The 19,467-nt window shown below is 39.9% G+C and overlaps 1 protein-coding gene across 1 annotated transcript; it reads right to left on the bottom strand.

Moving 5' to 3' along the window:
• Nucleotides 1-17,181: 17,181 nt before the first annotated feature.
• On the bottom strand, nt 17,182-18,684 carry ACD2 (accelerated cell death 2 (ACD2)). Its single transcript, XM_079079493.1, has 2 exons — nt 18,248-18,684; nt 17,182-17,852 (listed from the first exon to the last, which is right to left on the bottom strand). The coding sequence occupies exons 1-2, from the start codon at nt 18,596-18,598 to the stop codon at nt 17,262-17,264; spliced, it is 942 nt and encodes a 313-aa protein (XP_078935619.1). The 5' UTR covers nt 18,599-18,684; the 3' UTR covers nt 17,182-17,261.
• Between the last annotated feature and the right edge of the window lie 783 nt (nt 18,685-19,467).

Here is a 19,467-nt window from a genome sequence, read left to right as displayed (position 1 = left end):
TGGTAAGGAGGGCAGGGTTGTGCTATAACGGGGTATTTATATGTCTTAAACCCTAAACATTAGGGTTTTGGAATCTGCTCACGTACGCTGTGCGTACGTGCATGCGTCCCCCGCATCCAATGTGCCTCTACGCCCCGCGTACACCAAGGCTATGCCCAACGTACGTCTTATGGGCGGCCCAAATCCTTGGCCCACTTTCTTAAGTCCACTCCAATAGTCCTTTTTATCCATATTTAGCCCAACAATAATTTAAGAAATATTTAATAATTAATACCTCAAATGACGGTCGTTAAAATTCACCCCCACTTGAATTAGACTTCGTCCTCGAAGTCTGCTGCATCCGGAAACAACTCCGGGCAGTGCTCCCTCATCTCCTACTCGGGCTCCCAAGTCCACTTCGAGCCCTTGCGGTGCTGCCACTGCACCTTCACTAACTTCACTCTCTTTTTCCTCAGCTCCTTCGTCTTCCCGTCGAGGATAGCTACTGGTCTCTCGATGTAGTTTAGACTGTCATCCGCCTGAATATCCTCTAAAGGCACAACTGCTGAATCATCCACTAAGCACTTCCATAGCTGAGAAACATGGAAAGTGTCGTGGATCAGGCTGAGCTCCGCCAGAAGATCCAGCCGATATGCCACCTTGCCCACCTGGGCTATAACCCTGAAAGGATCGATATACCTAGGGCCCAACTTGCCCCGCTTTCAGAAGCGGATGACACCTTTCCAAGGTGACACCTTCAGGAGGACCATGTCGCCCACCTGAAACTCCAAGTCTGAACGTCGCTTGTCGGCGTGACTCTTTTGCCGACTCTGAGCAGTCTGGAGTTTGCTCCGGACCTGCTGGATCCGCTCTGTGGTCTTGAGTACTACCTCCGTACTCCCCATGACCTTCTGACCGACCTCACCCCAACATATTGGGGTCCTACACTTCCTCCCATAGAGCATATCAAATGGAGGCCGGTCTATACTGACGTGGTAACTGTTGTTATACGAAAATTATGCTAACGGAAGATACGTATCCCAAATGCCACCGAAATCCAAAACACATGCACGAAGCATGTCCTCGAGAATCTGACTCGTCCTCTCGCTCTGTCCGTCTATCTGGGGGTGGAAAGCGGTGCTGAAGTGGAGACGAGTACCCATCTCGTCGTGAAACCGCTTCCAAAATCTGGAAGTAAAACGGACATCTCGGTATGACACCACCGAGACAGGCACTACATGTCGTGCCACTACCCCTCGCACATAAATCTTGGCCAATTTCTTGGCTGATATGCTCTCCTGGATAGGGATAAAGTGAGCAATCTTGGTCAAACGATCCACGATGACCATATCGAATCAACCCCACATGCGGTCCCGGGAAGCTTAGTGATGAAATCCATAGTAATGTCCTCCCACTTCCACACGGGGATGTCTAACGGCTGCATCTTGCCATGAGGCCTCTGGTGCTCTGCCTAGACCTTCCTGCAGGTCAGACATCTCTCTACGTACCAAGCTGCGTCCCGCTTCATGCAGGGCCACCAGTAATCGGGTCGAAGATCTCTGTATATCTTCTTCGCCCCGGGATGGATGGAGAACCTCGACTTATGGGCCTCATCCATCAGAACATGTCGTACTCCGCCCTACTAAGGAACCCAGACCCTCCTATGCAGGGTTAACAACCCACGGCTGTCATAATCAAATGAGGCCACCCGCCCCGCAATCCTCTCGCACTTCTGACGCTCCTCCTTCAGGCCCTCAACCTGCGACTCTCTAATCTGCTCCAATAGTGGAGAGATCACCGTCATCCTTCAGCATAAATCTCTAATCGGAGCCGCTACCGCCTTGCGGGTCAGGGCGTCGCCCACCACATTGGCCTTGCCCGGATGGTAAAGGATCTCACAGTCATAGTCCTTCACCACATCTAACCACCGACGCTGCCTCATGTTCAGATTCGGCTGATCCATGAGGTATCTAAAACTTTTGTGTGCCGTGTAAATGGTACAACGGACCCCATAGAGGTAATGTCGCAAAATATTGAGGGCGAAAACCACAGCCACCAGCTCTAAATCGTGCGTCGGGTAGTTAGCCTCGTGAGGCTTCAGCTGCCTCGATGCATAAGCTATCACATGACCCCTCTGCATCAGAACTGCACCCATGCTTGTGATCGGGGCATCACATTAAACTACGAACTCATCAACTCCCTCTGGCAAGGTCAAAATCGGTGCCTCGCATAACCGTTGTCTAAGGGTCTCGAAGGCTGCCTGCTGCTCAGGCCCCCAGCAGAATACCACCGACTTCTTGGTTAGTCGGGTCAAAGGAACTGCAATCTTGGAGAAGTCCTGGATAAATCTCCGGTAATAACCCGCTAGACCCAGGAAACTCCGAATCTCGGTTGGAGACCTCGAAATCTCCCACTGCATCACGGCCTCTATCTTGGCCGGATCGACCAGAATACCCTTCTGGTTGACGAGATACCCAAGGAACTGCACCTCGCGCAACCAGAAATCACACTTAGAGAACTTCGCAAAAACTCTCTCCCTCCACAGTGTCTCCAACACCTCTCTCATGTGCTCCTCATGCTGCTCCTGAGTCTTGGAGTAAACCAAGATGTCATCAATGAAAACTATTACAGACCGATCCAGCATCGGTCTGCACATGCAGTTCATAAGGTCCATGAACGTGGCTGGAGCATTGGTGATCCAGAACGGCATCACCGCAAACTCATAATGACCATAGCGAGTCCTAAAAGTTGTCTTCTGCACATCATCGTCCCTGACTCGCATCCGGTGATACCATGACCATAGATCAATCTTGGTGAACCAAGATGCTCCCTGAAGTTGATCAAACAAATCATCTATCCTCGGAAGTGGGTAACGGTTCTTCACCGTTACCTTGTTCAGCTCCCGATAGTCTATACACATGCGATGTGACCCGTCCTTCTTATTCACAAACAGGATCGGGGCTCCCCATGGCGAACTGCTCGGTCTGATGAAACCCTTGTCTAACAGCTCCTGCAGTTGCGTAGACGACTCCTGCATCTCGGGAGGAGCCAAATGATATGGTGCCTCGGCTATCGGAGCCGCACCTGGGACTAGGTCAATCCTGAACTCGACCTGCCTCTCCGGAGGTACCCGAGGCAGATCCTCCGGGAATACGTTCGGGTACTCTCGCACTATCGGTACATCATCCACTGTTGCCTTAACCTTATCACGGGTATCCATAACATAGGTGATATAACATGTACACCCCTGCTGAAGGTAGCGCCCAGCTCTCGCTGCTGAACATAGAGTAAACCCATGTTGCGTCCTCTCGCACTAAATCACTAACCCTCCCCCACTAGGATTCTGAACCCTCACTAGTTGTTGCTCGCTGTTGATCACTGCCCCATTGGGGCTCAACCAGTCCATACCAACTATAACCTTATTCTCTCGCAGGGGAATAGGAACCAGATCCACTGAAAACTGCTCATCGAATAACTGTAGCGTACATCCTCTGTGAACCCTCGTGACCCTGACGGTCCTGTCATCTGCTATCTCAACATCAAGTGGGCAATCCAGCTCCCCCAGAGCTCTACTAAATCGCTTGCTAAGTGCGAGCGACACAAAAGATCGGGTGGCACCCGAATCAAACAATATCAAAGATGATATACCGTTCACTAAGAACGATCCTATAATAAAACATATAAAAATAAGTAACAAACAATATAAATAAAGAGATAAGAGAAAGATACATACCCATCACCACGTCAAGAGTTGCTCGTACCTCCTCTGCAGTGAGCTGAAAAGCCCTGATCCGCGCCGTATGCACCTCAGCCCGGCCCTGGCGGCCATATGTAATCCTCAATGTGGCAGGAAAAGGTGCTACCACCTTCCCTGCTGCTGCTAAACTCGGGCACTGGGACCGCTTTGTGTCCCCTCTGATTGCACTGAAAGCAAATCAGATCTGATACTATCGTGGTGGTGGTAGTGGTTGTGCAATCTCGACTCACATGACCAGTTCGGCCGCACTTGTAGCAGCCCGAACTTGTTGGGTTTTGAGCATTCTAACACTCCTATGGTGTACATGCAACCCTATAAACCTTGGATCTATGTTTTCTCTATTATACATGCAAATATTAACTATTCCAAGGTTTCATCCTAACTAGCATATTATGAAGCACCTATACTACAAAGTTCTAGTTAGATGACATACCTTTTGATGTAGCTTGATGTCTTCAAGCTTTAAGAGCTTAGCCCCAATAGTGTGGAAGCCTCAAATGGAATCACAAATCACCAAAACACCTTGGAAGAACTTGAGAGAATATGTATGCACACTAAAATCGGCCCACTCTTATTTTCACACACTTGTGCCAATTTTGTGAGCCAAGGACCCGTTTATATATTATGGAGGATTAGGGTTACATCCATGTAAACCCTAATACCCATGACCTTTCATTTACATAGGATCCATGGTTTAAAAGCTCCATGGACCATCCATGAAAGCTTATCCCAACCTAAATGAACTTGGCCCATTCCATATATATATATAAGAGTCCATATTTAATTAGTTCTTTTTGATCACTTAATTAATTCTAAATTAATTCTTGATCAATACTAATTAAATAATATGATTCCATATTAATATATTAGAACTTATAATATATTAATATAAATCATAAATATACTATTCTCAAAAGACTATCCATATAAATTGTGCCGGTGAAGTGCAACCCAAATGGACCATGCCGGGTCGGGTCAAGTACATACCAAATATAGTTATGGACTTAGACATTAATCCAACAGTCTCCCACTTGGATAAGTCTAAAACTATTATTGAGTATGACTTCAAAACCTAACTGGCAATCGTAGCTCTTAAAGCCGCTGTCGAACTCTGACTTTGTCAATGACTTGTCCATTAGATAAGGGATCATATATTCCTCCATTCTAGATATCATATGGACTGAGATATGGATTATAATCATTCTCTCTGTCCATTTGTTGTTTCCCGATTTTCGATTTATGATGACTGACTGATTGAACAAATCAAATCAGTCCTGGCTTGGCCAAGCACTCACATGTGTCATCGCTAAATCATCGAGGGGCCCACAGATATCGCTTTTATCCCGAAGGTAAAAGGAATGGATAAACTTCGACTCATATGGCTTGTTCTACTACTTGTTGAATCAGACACAAAGGCACGTTTTATAACATCGAGTTACCAAATGCGTTTTCGTGCAATCAATGTATAACCAACTCATAGTAACAACTCATATCTCTAGGTTTGAAGAATATAAGATATTATCGTCTCATGATCACTCGTGATAAAATCCATGAAGTGATTCAAATGAGCGCGGGGTAAGTCCAATACTCAGAACTTATGAGCACTCATGAGTGTTGTAGCACCACTTTGTCCACCAACTTGGACCTCTACAAACCAACCCATGACAGTCTTGATTCATATCTACTTCCAACATATGACCGACTATGGATGGTTTGAATAACTTAATCATTCAGGAAGAGCGACTTAGTTATTCTGGAAGTCAAAACATGCAAAGTGAAACACAAGAATAAATGAATCAAATATGGTATCAAACCCTATGAATATAAATAAACACTTTTATTTATCACCATACTGATTACTCATTATTCATTGTTTCGGTTTTATCAACTTTATACTTGAATTAAAAACACTAGTTATCCCATGCTCCAAGCATGTACACTATGTTTTTCTTAAACAATAGCTTTGCCATACACCAAGTATGCACTCTATGTTTGTCTATGATCCTTACTTTGTGAAATAAACCAATTGAACATAATTTCAATGATTCTAATTTCACACTCCCAAATCCTTATCGAAAAATGTGAGAATTTCAAATTCCTATCATTTATCGAAATCTGTTTAAATTTTAAACTTATATGCACTGACCCTCCTGTAATGAATATGTACAAAGTCACAAAGACTTGTCAACAATCATTATAAGGTATTCCAATGGAGATCAACTCCATGGAAACTAAGTCTCATATTCAAAGTACATTGCTTTGGACATGCTTCTTGCATTAAGTTTTCTAATCTTACACAGATAACTTCCACCTATGGAGACAACTCCATATTCTCATTTTGACTATCACTTCTGAATAAGAGATGCCTCTTTTCAGAATATGTCAATATGGTCCTTCCAAAATTAGCACTATACTTCCAACTGTCCCTGAGCAACCAATCTTTGGTAAACCTCAGATTGTCCTCGACAATTGCTTAATCATTTTAGTCATATCCAATTCTAGACCTTTTCCCTTCTTAATGCCTCTGGGCATTTGGAAAAATTTAGAAATGACAAATATTATAGCACATGCAATCGATCCTGTACCCAAAGCAAATGGTACACGATTCATGATGTCTCACATAAAGACATGATTCTAGACCAGTCTTTTGCTACAATATTTTTATTTGCCATGTTTTCAAAATTTGACTATGAAGAGGGATGCCGTAATCATAATCGAATTTTAAGAACGCAATATATAGAATTTCCTTAAGTTGAACCAATCCAACATGAAATTCATATATATATTCTTGACTAAAGATGATTAAGGTCTCAATCTAAGCCTTTAGAACTGAAATGAAGTATATCCTCTCCCTTAATTATAGCAAAACAACTTTTTCAATCCCTGCAGCCTCACGAATTGAAACTTTTGTTTTCTATAATTAACATTGCTAACTTGCAACACTAACAATAATTATCACGCTCCCACTAACATGATGATTATTAGCATAACACTTATGCTCCCACTAGCTTTGACATGTACTCAGAAATCAGCTGGACTTCTAGAAATCAATACTTTATTGACTTTCTTACCAAAGTTCATATTTCTGATACGAGATGCTTTGATAAAACTTTATCAAAATCATACACCTTTCCTTAGATAGCATGCATGTGTGTCTAAACAATTTCAGAACTATGAAAAGGGATGCCGTAATCATAGTCTCAATTGTTTAGACCTTTTGCCATATGCTTCAAATCTACTTGGTGGAAGTGTTTCCTCACCATCATTTTCCTGAATCAGAGAGAAACCTTATGACCCTTAGATTTTATGGTGTATGTGTTCTTATCCATGTGAATCGTCAAAACCATAGTCACAAGACAAGGATAATGACAAATCCAAACTCATATGGACTGAACTTATACAATCTTAACTTCTTGCCACCTGGCAGTACAGGGCCTGCCATTGCTTCCAAGTTGTTATGCAACCAATTGAGAACTTTCAGAACTCCTATGCAAAGCCAACTTTAACTGGAATGGGCACAGAATATGTCAACACGATAGGTTATAAACCTCAAGTCGTGTGCTAGTGAAGAACTTCAGGTTTTATTCTTGATTAGTTCTTGAAATTCTTTTTAGGATCTTTAAGACTCCCACTATCCTCTTGACATATAAGACTATCTTGCCAAATATTCAAGAGATAGTGCGGATTCTTTATCAAGACAAACACTTCACACAATTGGCCTTAGTTGGTCTTTGTTTTATCCAAAACATCACAACTTACCAATTTCAAATGTACAAGAGTATGACACTTTTACTCTTACATTTGACAAGTGTTTTAAACCTTTCTTTAAGATATGTCACTCAAGTTACAATCTTGGAGTATGACTCTAAGAATTGTTTTGGAACGAAGTATGACTCATCTTCCTGATCTAACCATTTCAACAATTCATGACTCCTCTTCTTAGTCATAAGAATGCACTAAGATGACCTTTAGAGGACTAATTGTGATATGATTTCTAAATCATTAAGATGATCACAAACATGATATTAAAGTACTCTCCCATCTTTTCAGATTTGAGAAACTTTTATCTTTCTGCCTAATTTGATTCTTCCCATTCGTTATGCCATACATTGAGACTTTTACAATGTTTCAGAATTATACTTAAACTTGTAAGTATAACCATATTTACTAAACTTTAGTAAATCAAATAGTCTTAACGAGCTTTGTGGTGGACATGATCAATGCACAAGAATGTGTACTCGATCCCTTTAGTCCTTCACTTGACTCACACATCCATGTGAACAAGTAATTAGTCTTGATTTTCCAATGCTTGAAAGTTCTCATTCATCATACTATTCAACTTGCATGATTCCAACTTTCGGTCCAATTGAAACTTGGGCGATGAGGAACTTTCCTGTTTGGTAAATTTAGACACTACCACAAATGAAAGAATCAAATCCATTTTCCAATATTGTTGTCAGTGGAATCATATAAGCAACAATTTTTCCACAAATGCCATTGTAAGGATACTTCAAATAAATAAAATTAAACAATTTTCTTTTATTTTAAAACTTTGCGGAAAAACTTATCCTTACAATCCACATGGAAAATTGTTGTTATCTATTCCTTAGCAATATATCATAACTTCTTAAGCAACTGCTCAAAATTCTGATGCGATCGAAATCCACCTTCGCGATCAGAATCAGCATATACTTCCTTTAAGATTTCTCTCTATTCTTTGATTCTTAAAACATCAACATGTGACCCAGTCACATCATGTAATGAGGATCTCAAAATAGAACTTAACAGAGTTATATAATGGGCTCTACCTGATGTAGAGTCAAACTTATTGACTTTAACATCCTTAGGTAAATTTGACAGCTTTGCAATCAACGCCCCTTCCTTTGGCAAAATAAACATACGGACCCTTTGGTAATGAGACTATCTCAGACTTAGCCTTTCTCTTTACCATTTGGTCAACCGGGTTGACTATGGCCAATCCCTTTCCATTAGGAAGAGAATGCTTTTTCTGGATTTCCAGTGTCACCATTGTCACTGTCCATAAAGTTTTTGGGAAGTTGATCTTCTAATCAGATTTGCTTTACTATCGTTCCAAATCATTGCTGATTCAGCAGCACCAAGCAAATAGATATGATCATTAAGGTTCATGTCATAGTCTGTTTCATAGTAGTCCCAAAGGAACTCACTAAGTGATTTAGAAAGTGATTGAACATCCAACCTTCTTAAGACTTTGACACCCAACTCTCCCGGCTTGTCAATATGTGACTTCATCTCTAAGATGCGATCACACATAGACCTTGCTTGCCAATAGGGATTGAGTGACCTTTGAACTTGTGGGTTAGGGAGAATAATTGGAGGAGGTGGAGGAAGAGAAGTATGACTTACATGAGCCAAACTCGGGAAGTCATATTCATTAGGAAAGCTTGGTTTGGGAAGATCATTGTTGTCTAAACCAGACATCAACAATGGAAGAAATTCACGTAAAGTTGATTTAAGTCCTTAATATAACACCCAATATGATATATTAAGGCTAGGACCCAACAAACTATTTTATAACTTGGAAGAGGGATGCCATAATCCAAGCTATAAAATATTTGAAGGTAGGTGAATGACGATTGACCAATTTCCACCAAGATAAACGAAATGTATTATTAGGTTTTAATTGGTTTTGAAACTCCTAGATTCTTTTGAGATTCATTGAACTTTTCAATGGCATGTTTCGATCTCGAGTGTGCCCTTCAGGTTTTGTGACTGGGATGCCGAGGATCACAAAACAAGGTGTGAAGTAACCATGCAAATATACTTGGTACCCTTAATATTTACCCCTCAATCGATGTGCCGGTTAACCACACACGCTCCAACGATACTATGATAAACATTAAGTTACCATTTGCCTACCTTGTTAAGTCCAGGTTAGTGTGCCGGTTAACCACACACGCTCCACTAACAACTTAAACAAAGTGCAAAGTGTAATTTCATGGATTAGCACCTTATTCACATTTTCCTAAGTAACTAAGATTGGGAATTTATAAAAAGTTTAGTTACTTAGTATTTATCATTAGTACTTTTAATGAAGGGAGAATTATAGTCCTTGTCCTACCTGTTCGGCTAACGACCCTCCACCAGTCAAGGAAGCGGTGGGTGAGAGTGGACACTCATTAAACTGCCATTTTATAGGCAGTAACCTTATACCCCCTTATAGACCGGCTTCGTGAATGAGGCCTACTAATGGTAAGACGACTTGCTCTTATACATATAATATATTAAACTTTTAATATTATAATAGTATAAGGGTGTATTTTAGACATTTAAAATACTTGGTGGTTTAATCTATTAATTAAACTAGACTTTTAATTTAGTTAAACTCAAACCATATATTTATGGATTAATAATACTCTTTTAATTAAACGCTTTAATTAACTATTAATAAAGTCCATAAGAGTTAATTTGAACTATTCAACAAAACATCATAATTCCAATTATTAAACTCAAAATTAAAACCATTTAATTAATTGTTTAAGTTATGAACCCAAAAGTTTTAGAATTCAATTCTTTTTTTCATAAAAAACTTTTCTCAAATTCCAAAACTTGAGGGCAAGTTTTGTAATTCTTGAAAGCCTTTGGATTCCATAACTTATGGAATTAATGGTGTTTTATGATGAAACTTTCCATGTTCCATAACTTAAGAACAAGTTATGGAATTCTTTAAAACATTAACACCAAATTTTGTAACTCCATAAAAACTTTAAATCAATTTTTTTTTAAAAAAAAACTTTCATATCCATAACTTATGGAAGTTTCAAAAACCCTTAAGATCACAACTTTAAAAAAAACTTTTGAGCTCCAAAATTTTATGACAAAATTTGTAACTCCTTAAAACATTTAGATCAAACTTTTAAAACTAATAAAATAATCATATCATTTTATCTTTTACTAAATTTGACCTAATTCAACTCATATAACAAATGATTCAAATTTTACAAATAATTCGTTTTTCACAAAACAAGTAATTATCTTAAAATTTGACAAACGTCATGTTTTTTTTTCCTTTTTTTTCAACTTGAAAATAAAACATTGGATCAATATAACAGAAAACAACCCATGGCTCTGATACCACTGTTGGGTTTTGAGCATTCTAACACTCCTATGGTGTACATGCAACCCTATAAACCTTGGATCTATGTTTTCTCTATTATACATGCAAATATTAACTATTCCAAAGTTTCATCCTAACTAGCATATTATGAAGCACCTATACTACAAAGTTCTAGTTAGATGACATACCTTTTGATGTAGCTTGATGTCTTCAAGCTTTAAGAGCTTAGCCCCAATAGTGTGGAAGCCTCAAATGGAATCACAAATCACCAAAACACCTTGGAAGAACTTGAGAGAATATGTATGCACACTAAAATCGGCCCACTCTTATTTTCACACACTTGTGCCAATTTTGTGAGCCAAGGACCCGTTTATATATTATGGAGGATTAGGGTTACATCCATGTAAACCCTAATACCCATGACCTTTCATTTACATAGGATCCATGGGTTAAAAGCTCCATGGACCATCCATGAAAGCTTAGCCCAACCTAAATGAACCTGGCCCATTCCATATATATATATATATATATATATATATATATATATATATATATATATATATATATAAGAGTCCATATTTAATTAGTTCTTTTTGATCACTTAATTAATTCTAAATTAATTCTTGATCAATACTAATTAAATAATATGATTCCATATTAATATATTAGAACTTATAATATATTAATATAAATCATAAATATACTATTCTCAAAAGACTATCCATATAAATTGTGCCGGTGAAGTGCAACCCAAATGGACCATGCCGGGTCGGGTCAAGTACATACCAAATATAGTTATGGACTTAGAAATTAATCCAACAGAACTCCCCACCTTGCACGTTCCCTCGTGCATCCTGTCGCATTTGCCACAATGGCCGTGGCTTTGCTGGCTCCAAGATCTGTGATCTGATACCTTGGACTTCTTGCCCAAACTCGCTGACTGCCCCCCCCCCCCTCTGGTTTCCTCTTCCTCTCCATCTCTAAATCCAACTCTCTCTCTCTCTCTCTCTCTCTCTCTCTCTCTCTCTCGAGCCCTATCAATCATGTCCTCCAGCGTCTTGCAGCTGGATCGACTCACAAACTGTCTAATGTCACTCCTCAGCATCTCGTGTTACCGAGCCTTCTTCATCTCCTCGTCCGCCACATACTGCGGAAAAAGAAGGGATCTCTCTCTGAATTTGGCGGTGATCTCCGCCACTATCTCTGTAGGCTGTTGGAGGTCCTGAAACTCTCGTGCTAACTCCTGCACCTCAATAACTGGTACAAACTCGGCCTTGAACCTGGCCGGGAAGTCATCCCATGTCATAGCATCTAAAACTGAATCATCCCCAATGGATCTCCCAACCTCCTCCCATCAGTCACGTGCCCTGCCCTTCAGAAGCAAGGACGCAAGTCTAAGCTTGTCCCCCTCGGGACATCTGCTCGTGCGGAACGCGTTGGCGACATCAGCCAACCATCTAGTACTCGCAATGGGGTCCCGAGCCCCATGGTAATCGGGAGCTCCACAAGCCCTGAACTCCCTGAAAGTTAGGGTGCGCGACCCCATCATGGCCTTCATCTCAGTGTGGAAAGCGCTCAGCTTCTCATCCAGAAGCTCTAAAATACCCTCCTTGACCAATCCAAAGATCACAGGAGTCTGATCTAGAATGTTGCATGTGATTTCAGACGAAATAAACTCCCTCGTCTGCACAATAGAGTTAGATCTAACCTTCTGAAATTATTTAATCCTCGCAATATATAACTTAACATATTCATTTACTAGTTAGTAAGAGATAGCTAGAACTCCTAAAAGCACAAAGCAAGTAGCATTCGAGCATCGAGTACACATAATCAAGCATATCACATTCAGGTCATTACTGTCTAATCTGTACTAGCATGTGGTTCATAAAGCTGAGATACACATAACAGGCACATAAGGCATCCTTCCTAGATCCTTAGTCCTAAACTAGCATGCAATTCTCATAAAGCTGATACACATATAATAGGCACATAAGGCATCCTTCCTAGATCCTTAGTCCTAAACTAGCATGCAATTCTCATAAAGCTGATACATATATAATAGGCACATAAGGCATCCTTCCTAGACCCTTAGTCCTAAACTAGCATGTAGTTCTCATAAACATATCATAACATAAACTTGTATGGGTAATTTGGGAGTACTTACTTGAGCTCGGTTGATTACATGCACCACACCCTTTTTCTCTTTTCAAAGTTCTTTTCTCTTTTAAAAATTCTTTTATAAAAATGATTTTCTTTTGAAAATTTTCATACCATGTCCTTAGTTTGAGTTCAGACACACCCGAGAGTGTGCCCGAATCCCTCAAACCAAGGCTCTAATACCAACTTGAAACATCCCACAAATACGGTCTAAAAATTTCATTTTTAAATTATTAATAAAACCATAAATATCATCATCATCATATAAAATCATAAACCATGTATCTCAAAATATCGTAATATCTGTCAACATAGCAAAATCTCATATCAAATATCAGAGTAAATCTTCCAGGCTAGAAAACTGTGGTGTGTGCCAAGCGATCATCCTGAGCTCTTCCCTTTGCTAGCTGAAGTACCTGAAACCAAACTGAAAACTGTAAGCACGAAGCTTAGTGAGCTCCCCCAAACTACCACATACCATACACATAACATATAACATGTAACATAAACTTTGGGACACCGCCCAACTGCATCGCGACGAACCCGACATCGGCTTACCTGACATCAGACTCCTGCCCGGCATCGGGCTCACCCCGGCATCAGACCACGTTTGGCATCGGGCTCACCCCGGCATCGGGCTTACCCAGGCACATACACAACATATCATATATTATAAACACATAACATAAGCATATAACATACATCGAGCTTACCCCGGCATCAGACCGAATCCCGAAACACATAACAGATAACATATAAACTAACATGCATCGGGCTTACCCTGAAACACATAACACATAACAGATACACTAACATACATCGAGCTTGCCCCGGAACACATAACACATAACATGCATGAATCACAAAGACATCAAGCATACATATACTCTTCTCCGGACCGCCCCGACATCGGACCGTAGTCCAAAACTACTAACAACTAAATGGGCCGACATTGTGGCCTTAGACCCGTTCCTACTGGAGGAAAACTCACCTCTCAAACTGAATGCTGAACTCACGTGTGAGGAATCTCTACTGGCTGCTCCCACGACTCCCCGACTAACTCTATACAACAATACTTAGTCAGACAAATTGAGAATCCTTCTAAGGGTAAAATGACCATTTTACCCCTGCTCTGATTTGGACCATAAACAAGGCCCAATCCCATCTAATCTTTCTAAGTCCACTAATGGCCCATTAAAGGCCCATTAATGGCCCGATTTTCTAAATTGGGCCCAACTTCTCAAATGGGCCTTCCGTAAGCCCAACCATGTCCTTAGTCCAAAATCTGACTTCTGATGGCCCACTAAGGCCCAATAGCTGATAAGTCCAATAGTTGGCCCAAACCGAGGCCCAAAAGATGAAAAGCCCAAGTCTGATGAGTACGTGAGGCGTACTCCTCTGTACGCAACGCGTACCTGCTGTGTGGCTTGTACGTTGCGCCTACTGGCTGGTACACCCATCGTACTACCCTGTGAAGCCACTTTTCTCATTAAGCACTTAATATTCTACTCTAGAGGCTACAATCACAGATCCAAGTCATCTTTAACGTCTTAATCCATAAAGTTGGTTACTTGGTGGCTTGCAACCCACCAAATGAACCCAACTTGGAAAATAGCAATAAACTTCCATGGAAATGGCTAGATCTCATGCATGGTCAATTGGTCACAAATGGACCTTAACTATTGAAACTTTACTGCTTAGGGAACTCATATGTCACTAAGGGTGGCAACCCTAGACCTAGAAACGAGTTTGAGTCATAAAGTTCCATTTTTGGGACTAAAAAGATCCAAAACATCTCTACTCTAGATCTAAGCATACATGAAGAAAGTTGGCAGCTTTATACCTCCTTTGAGTGCCAAAAGATGAGATAATCCCATATCCTTGAGCTCAAGATACTCAAGTTCTTCTTCTCCAACTTCTCTTCTCTTCTTCCAAGCTCTTCTTCACCAAACTAAGCTTTAAAATGCCAAACACACACAAGAATGGAGTAAGAGAGGATATTTAGGGTTTCTGAGGGTGAGGGGTTGGTAAGGAGGCCAGGGTTGAGCTATAATGGGGTATTTATCTGTCTTAAACCCTAAAAATTAGGGTTTTGGAATCTGCTCACGTACGTTGCGCGTACTCCTGGTACGCTGCGCGTACGTGCATGCGTCCCCCGCATCCAATGCGCCTCTACTCCCCGCGTACACCAAGGCTACGCCCAACGTACGTCTTATGGGCGGCCCAAATCCTTGGCCCACTTGCTTAAGTCCACTCCAATAGTCCTTTTTATCCATATTTAGCCCAACAATAATTTAAGTAATATATAATAATTAATACCTCAAATGACGGTCGTTACATCCCACATCGGCTTGGAGGAGAACGAAACATTTCCTTATAAGGGGTGTGGATACCTTCCTTGTTACAATGCGTTTTAAAGCCGTGAGGGCAGCAGATCCCATAAAAACTCTGCAGTTAAGCGTGCTCGGGCAAGAACAATCCATGGATGGGTGACCCCTGGGAAGTTTCCGTGTCAGGAGCCCAAAGCGGACAATATTGTGATACGTGCCAGAGGTGGATGTTACAGTAGAGGTAGAGTTGGAGGAAGGGAGAGAGGAAGTGGAAGTGGCCAATATAATTAAACCGCTCAAATTATTTAAACGGTAAAAGTTGTTAAAAAAACTAGAAGATACTTTTAATTTAAAAATTTTATGAGCGGATTGATTGGAAGATAATATAACAAAAATGGAGTAAATTATTAAAGTTGTGTGACAACTAAATAGGTTGAGAATTTAGGGGTGCGTATTATCTGTTTTTAACCGAAAACCACCCCAAACCGCACCTTAATGAGTTTTGGCGGGTTGGGGTTTACCCGGTTATGGTTCGGTTTTTGTTTTTGGGTTGGATGACCATCTAATTCGGTTAGGCGGTTAGGCTTGTGGTTTTAACTCTTTTAATCGTAGCACTGACCAACTATTTTCACATGGGCATGTTACAGTTCACCCAAAGACATTGGGATTGTTACTATTTATTCGATAGTACAATATTGTAATCAATGACACAACGATACTATTTGTATTAATAAGACATTGGGATTGTTACTATTCATTCGATAGTACAATATTGTACCCAATGACACAATGGTACTATTTGTATTAATAAAAAAACGTGTATATACAAAGGGTGTGTATATGCACTTTTGTATTATGCACATATGCACTTATGGTTGTGCATATATACACCTTCTCAAAAATCATTTTTGAACAACAAAAGATACTAAAAATTTTCACAGATCAGTTAAATTGAATTTGTTTAATTTTATCCATCGACATCTGCCGAGTGCAAAATTCAATATGAGAGCTTGAATACTAAAGATAGTAGTGATGTTGACTTTGTTGTTATCTATGCTCATATTGTTTGGAGATTTTTATCTACAAACAGTTCTGTTTTTGGTGTGCATGAACCATGTATCTTAACAAATTTTGAACATGGGAATTCGGTGGAATTGAATTCCAATTTCCTCTAGTTCCCACGGAATTCCCACAGTGAACCAAACACCACCTTGCTCTCCTAATTATATTTGAATCTATTATTTCCTTACTAATTGAGATATGACGACTAAATGACTTTTAGCCCAGTGGTATCCGATGTTGTCATTCCTCCTTGAGGTCGAGGGTTCAAGTCCCGTGAGGGACATAGGTGGAGATTTAGAAGTAGTGTAGGAGTAGAATATATTGCCGTTCAAAAAAAAAATAAGAGTAATATTTCTTTTATTGAAATATCATGTATTGTAATATAAAGTGTGCTTAAATAATAGTAAGTTATTCCAGGCCTTATAGAACATTCTAGATAGAAAAGAAAACCATTTAATAACTATTTTTCTTTTTGATAAGTTGTTTTGTTAAATAAATTACTGATATGAGAAAAATAGTAAATTATTGTACGTGTCTAACGTTGTAGATGCTATTCCATACAACTTCTTTTGCTATATTGATTTGGTGTTTTTACCATAATTACATACAAAATAAATATTTTTATAATAGTTGGGTTAAGAAAGGTCTGACTTCGTCGTTTGTTAATGAGCCAAGAATATACCGGCTAAAATCTTAAATATTTAAAGGATTGCCGGTTTATTATCATTTTCTGTAAACAATTGTCAGTTTTTTTTTAATATATTTTCTGTTAAAAAAAGTGAAGTCAATTGCCCATAATATAGAGACTATGAGACATTTTTATTTTTATAAAGTAATAAATAAATCCTTCACAAACCGATACTAACAATTCCTAACAGAATTAGAAAACCTCCCTGAGAGCTTCGAGTACACGTTTTGCAGTTTCTTCGCCAAACAACCTTGGCAAGCTTGAACCCAGATCGATTTCAATGGTCTTGTTTTTGCTCATTTCATCTCTCTTTTTCAAATAAACCCTATCACTTTCACCCACTACTCTCTCCCCAAAAGCACAAACATCTAACCACGTTTTCAACACTTGTTTTGCAATCGGAGTGACATGAGTTTCAATCATTTCCTCCAGCTGTTCTGTTTCTATACGCACCAGGATTGCAGTGGGAGAGACAACTGAACGGATGTAAAGAGATGAAGAGAAGTAAGGTGTTACCTCTGAGAGCTTCTCGAGATGTTGTCTGTGTTGATCCAGTTGAGTGTCTTCATAGAATGTTTTGAGATAATCAGGGTTCAATACGAGTTCCTTTCTGTGAGGGAGATCGAGAATTAGAACCATTGATGTTGGAGTGCTTTGTATTAGCTCTACTAACAGGTTGGGTGCATCGGTTGATGAGTTTAGATAGGCTGACAGGCTTGTAATGTTCAAAGCTCCTCCTGATGGTAACTCACAGTGAAGCCAACTTCCCAATATGAAATCAATCTGGAACACATGACAAAATTTAATCCATCAATCAGAAACGAATTTCCGTAAATGTTATTGCATAACCCTAAGTAGATTCAAGCATCGATCATAAATTGATGAAAATTGGAGCTGAGAATTAGAACCCAAAGTTGATTCTGTTGGAAGTTTGGGAATTTGAAGTGTTGGTCTAGTTTGATCGAGTCAATAAGCATCTCACTCACTTGCTCCTGGTTGATCAGCAACATCAACGTCTTCTCTGTTTTTTTATACTTCAAACTTATTCCAACAGATTCAAAATTGGAATTGAGAATCAGAACCCTAAGTTGATTCAAGCATCGCATCGATCATTGATTACCATCAGCATTATTAACTTAAATAAAATCAGAAACGGAATGTAGAAGTGAAGAAAGTACCTGAGAGGATTGGACGCCTGATCTGAGATGGAGAGCAGCATGAGCTGTTCCGGTTTCATTCTGATAAGACTGTACATCAGGCGGGAGGCTGCAAGGATTAAGTAAAGAACCGAGCCGACTTTCGACGGTGGATACAAGATCTACCATAAGATCTTTGTGTGGGGCGGAGACGTACGGGAAGTCCATAAAACCAGTTCGGCCACCGTGTTGCGGTGGCGACGATAATGAGGCGCGGCAGGAGAAAGAGAATCGAGGTCTTTGTATGAAAGAGCAAGAAGTTTGTGAGGAAGGAGACGAGCATAACAATGAGGAAAAGGAGAAGGGAGCGACAATGGCTGCCATAGTCGCCATCTTTTTCCCGATCAGTAGTGGACTGTATAGAAGCGGATAAGAAAGTGACGACTACTATCAGACACGTGTTAGCTCACAGATGTAGTTTTTGCCTTTGAAACCATTTTTAAACTCTAGTTATTTACATTAAAAAAAATTATTCCTTTATTTTTGGTGAGAGAGAGATACAGAGTAAAAAAAGATGAGAAAGATAGTCTTGGGGCAAAATAATCCGCACCAACATCAACTGGTTTAACTCAAATCGGTTTCACTACCGGATCAGTTTCGGATCTCAAATCGGTTTCGAATCATAGTTCAGTTCTTTTGCCCATCTGCCATCATCGTGTGCCTTCATTCTCCAAGGTGGTGTTGTTTGGCATATTTTAATCACAAAAACAGTCACAAAATGGCAGCTTAAGATGGATTTGGGCTGCCAAATGGCCTTTAAATTGGGCTGAAATAAAACACATACATGAGCTCCTTCGAATTTTGATGTTGGGCACGATGCCCATAAGGTGCATCAAACATTTTCCAAATCCTTCCATCGTTTATATTAAAGGTATACTGACTTATGAAGACACCAATACAATTTCATCTCAATCATCAGACCAGGCTTGTCTTTCGATCTAGTCACTTGATTAAGACCGCACAGTGCTACCAAAACTCATTATATCGCTTCGCTTTTGTTTAGTAGATGATCACTCTATTTGCATAAATTTGTTAGCTAGTGGTTTATGAACATTGAATTGCTAGATCTAGTTATTGATCCAATTCTAGAGTTAGGTGATATAAGTTAGTAACTTTGATTGTGTTAAAGAGCATAATTAATCCATAATTTGTGATAACTGTTTGTCTTGATCCTAGATAGGTAGCTCATAGATTTATCATAT

This window comes from Lactuca virosa, chromosome 2 (assembly GCF_052849685.1).
Source record: "Lactuca virosa cultivar CGN04683 chromosome 2, Lactuca_virosa_CGN04683_v6, whole genome shotgun sequence".
Lineage (NCBI taxonomy): Eukaryota > Viridiplantae > Streptophyta > Magnoliopsida > Asterales > Asteraceae > Lactuca > Lactuca virosa.
The sequence above is the reverse complement of the archived record's forward strand: the minus strand, read 5'-3'. Positions and strand labels throughout refer to the sequence as shown.